General features: G+C 33.8%; 1 protein-coding gene across 1 annotated transcript; it reads left to right on the forward strand.

Moving 5' to 3' along the window:
• The first annotated feature begins 748 nt into the window (after nucleotides 1-748).
• LOC127135279 (4-coumarate--CoA ligase CCL1) lies at nucleotides 749-2892 on the forward strand. The gene is made up of 5 exons (XM_051062029.1): nucleotides 749-1795; nucleotides 1867-2062; nucleotides 2174-2387; nucleotides 2477-2579; nucleotides 2657-2892. Exons 1-5 carry the CDS (start codon nucleotides 788-790, stop codon nucleotides 2765-2767), a joined length of 1632 nt encoding a protein of 543 aa, XP_050917986.1. The 5' UTR covers nucleotides 749-787; the 3' UTR covers nucleotides 2768-2892.
• Nucleotides 2893-3235: the final 343 nt, after the last annotated feature.

Consider the following 3235-nt stretch of genomic DNA (forward strand, 5'->3'; position numbering starts at 1 on the left):
TAAGGTATCAAATTATACTTCGTCTGTGTTTTCAAATTCAAAATAATGATTTTCATGTCTCGTTCACTTTTGTGATGTCAAATTATATAGAGTTTAGTTAATGTCTCAACTAAACAATAATATAGTATCTGCCGTTTAGGAAATGGATCATCTGCCGTGGTTGAATGGTCGTGCTCCATCTCAGCCATTCATTTTAATCAACTACTCCATCTCAGCCACTCATTTTAATCAAATATAAAAATAATTAATATTAGTTACGGCATAAATGATTAAGATTTGAACGACATGCAAAACATGAGAGCGCAGCAGGAGAGGATATGTGTCCCTGCTATTTATAATAGCAATCGCAACAACTCAGGAATGTTTTATCAAAATAGAAATTACTGCAACAACTCAGGATATTTTTATCAAAATAGAAATTACCGAAATCAATTAAAAACTGCAGTATATAAATCAAAATATTTTGTTAATAATGAGCTAAATGAATTAATAATAAATTTTTATTCATTAGACTTTATTTTTGTTTTGAGTTTTAGAATTTCATTAAATGAACTTATTAGGATTTATTTCCTTTTTCCATATATATATATATATATATATTCTAATTATGGTTTCTTATAAGCTAGTATTAAAGCCCAAAATATATTAAGATTAAAACAGAGAAAGTATATAAGGAAATAGTATATATATAAAGAAAACATATATACCTTATTGATATTTCACATTTCAAAAAATATATAAACACCTAATAGCTACCTTCATTTGAACCAAACTCAGTAATATCAAAATGTCACCTTCTCCACAAAAAGAACAAGAATTCATATTCCGTTCTAGACTTCCAGACATTGTAATCCCAACTCACCTTCCATTACACTCTTACTGTTTCCAAAACCTCTCTCAATTCCACAACCGTCCATGCCTCATCAACGGCCACACCGGCGAAACCTTCACTTACTCCGACGTCCATCTCAACGTCCGCAAAATTGCTTCCGGTTTAAACTCCATCGGAATCCATCAAGGTGACGTCATCATGCTCGTCCTCCGTAACTCATTTCAATTCGCTATCACTTTCCTCGGTGCCTCGTATCGCGGCGCCGTCATCACCACTGCCAATCCACTCTACACCTCATCAGAACTAGCTAAACAAGCCACAGCAACGAAAACGAAACTCATCGTAACTCAATCATTGTACGTCAGTAAAATCAAAGAATTCGCTAAAATGAACAACATCAAAATCGTGTGCACTGATGATTCACCATCATCATTGGAAGAAAATGTTGTTGATTTCTCAGTTTTAACAAATGCTGATGAAAACGAAGCACCGGAAGTGAAAATAAACGCTAACGACGTGGTTGCGTTACCGTTTTCTTCAGGAACTTCTGGACTTCCAAAAGGAGTTATGTTAACCCATGAGAATTTAGTTACAACAATATCAGAGTTAGTTGACGGTGAAAATCCTCACCAATACACTAACGAAGAGGATGTGTTACTCTGTGTTCTACCTATGTTTCATATCTATGCGCTCAATTCGATTTTACTGTGTGGAATTCGTTCTGGTGCTGCGGTATTGATTTTGGAGAAATTTGAGATTAAAACGGTTTTAGAGTCGATTGATAAGTATAAAGTGACGATAGTGTCTTTTGTGCCACCTATTGTTTTAGCGTTGGTAAAGAGTGGAGAGTTACATCGATACGACTTGTCGTCTGTTAGAAGGATGATAACAGGTGCTGCACCCATGGGAATGGAACTTGAACAAGCTGTCAAGGATATGATGCCACAAACTGTGCTTGGACAGGTTCGAGATCATGTTTATAATTGATATTATTATGTTTTCTTGCTAATGATAATTGAATTTCTATTTTACAGGGATATGGAATGACAGAGGCAGGACCACTTTCTGTTAGCTTAGCATTTGCAAAGAAACCGTTTAAGACAAAACCCGGTGCATGCGGCAGCGTAGTGAGAAACGCCGAGATGAAAATAGTGGATACAGAAACCGGTGCTTCTCTACCAAGAAACAAAGCGGGTGAAATTTGCATTAGAGGCACAAAAGTTATGAAAGGTGCTGTGTTATTATTCACTTTTATATGTTAATGCATGACAATTGGTTTTAAATTGTGATTAGGATACCTAAATGAGTTTAAAATCATTATGATTTGTTATTTATGATTAGGATACCTAAATGATCCTGAGGCCACAAAGAAAACTATAGACAAAGATGGATGGCTACACACAGGTGACATTGGATTAATGGATGATGATGATGAACTTTTCATTGTTGATCGATTAAAGGAATTGATTAAATACAAAGGATATCAAGTTGCTCCTGCTGAACTTGAAGCATTGTTGATTGCTCACCCAGATATTTTTGAAGCTGCTGTTGTACCGTAAGTAATTACAAAGGAAAAATATATATTCTTCATTAGCAAATTTATTTATTATTCTAGTATTAATTAATGGTGTTGTTTTCCCTCAGATTGAAAGATGAAGATGCTGGAGAAGTCCCGGTTGCATTTGTTGTTAGATCAAGTGGTTCAAAAATTAGTGAGGATGAAATCAAGCAATATATATCCCAACAGGTTTTACTTTCATTATCACTATCCATTTATAATTCTTGTTTTGAGTGTTATTTATTGTGTTATTGTATGTTTGGCAGGTTGTATTTTACAAGAGAATAAATAAAGTTTACTTTACCGAAGCTATTCCTAAAGCAGTCTCCGGTAAAATTCTGCGAAAGGAATTAACTGCAAGACTAATGAAGGACTAGTGGTGTGACAAAGACAGACATATTCTTTTTTTTTTTTTTTTGCAATGAGACTTTTTATGTGACTAAACAAATGTTTCTGTATGCAAACAAATATTTATGTGACATTTTTAATGGACAAAATGTCACAGAACATTAAACCAAATGCATCAATCAACTATTTGCTATGTTTCTCTATACAAACTGTTAAATGGAATCTTATGCATATGAGTTGCTTCTCACAAGAGTGCTAAACAGTTTAGATTCAAAATACATCACAGATTCTAATCCATAAAGATGGACACTAGCAATTCTTTAACGAATAATCGAGTTATAAAAAAAATTCACAACAACTTAACGCTAAAAATCACTAGCATGGAAAGATTCACGAGTGATTTGTTGAGAACTTTGTATTTTTTGCTTGATACAAATGTGTAAGATTACATATCTATTTATAGTACTCTAAGGAGAACTCTCACACATTAATTCTAG

Source organism: Lathyrus oleraceus, chromosome 4 (genome assembly GCF_024323335.1).
Source record: "Lathyrus oleraceus cultivar Zhongwan6 chromosome 4, CAAS_Psat_ZW6_1.0, whole genome shotgun sequence".
Classification (NCBI taxonomy): Eukaryota; Viridiplantae; Streptophyta; class Magnoliopsida; order Fabales; family Fabaceae; genus Lathyrus; species Lathyrus oleraceus.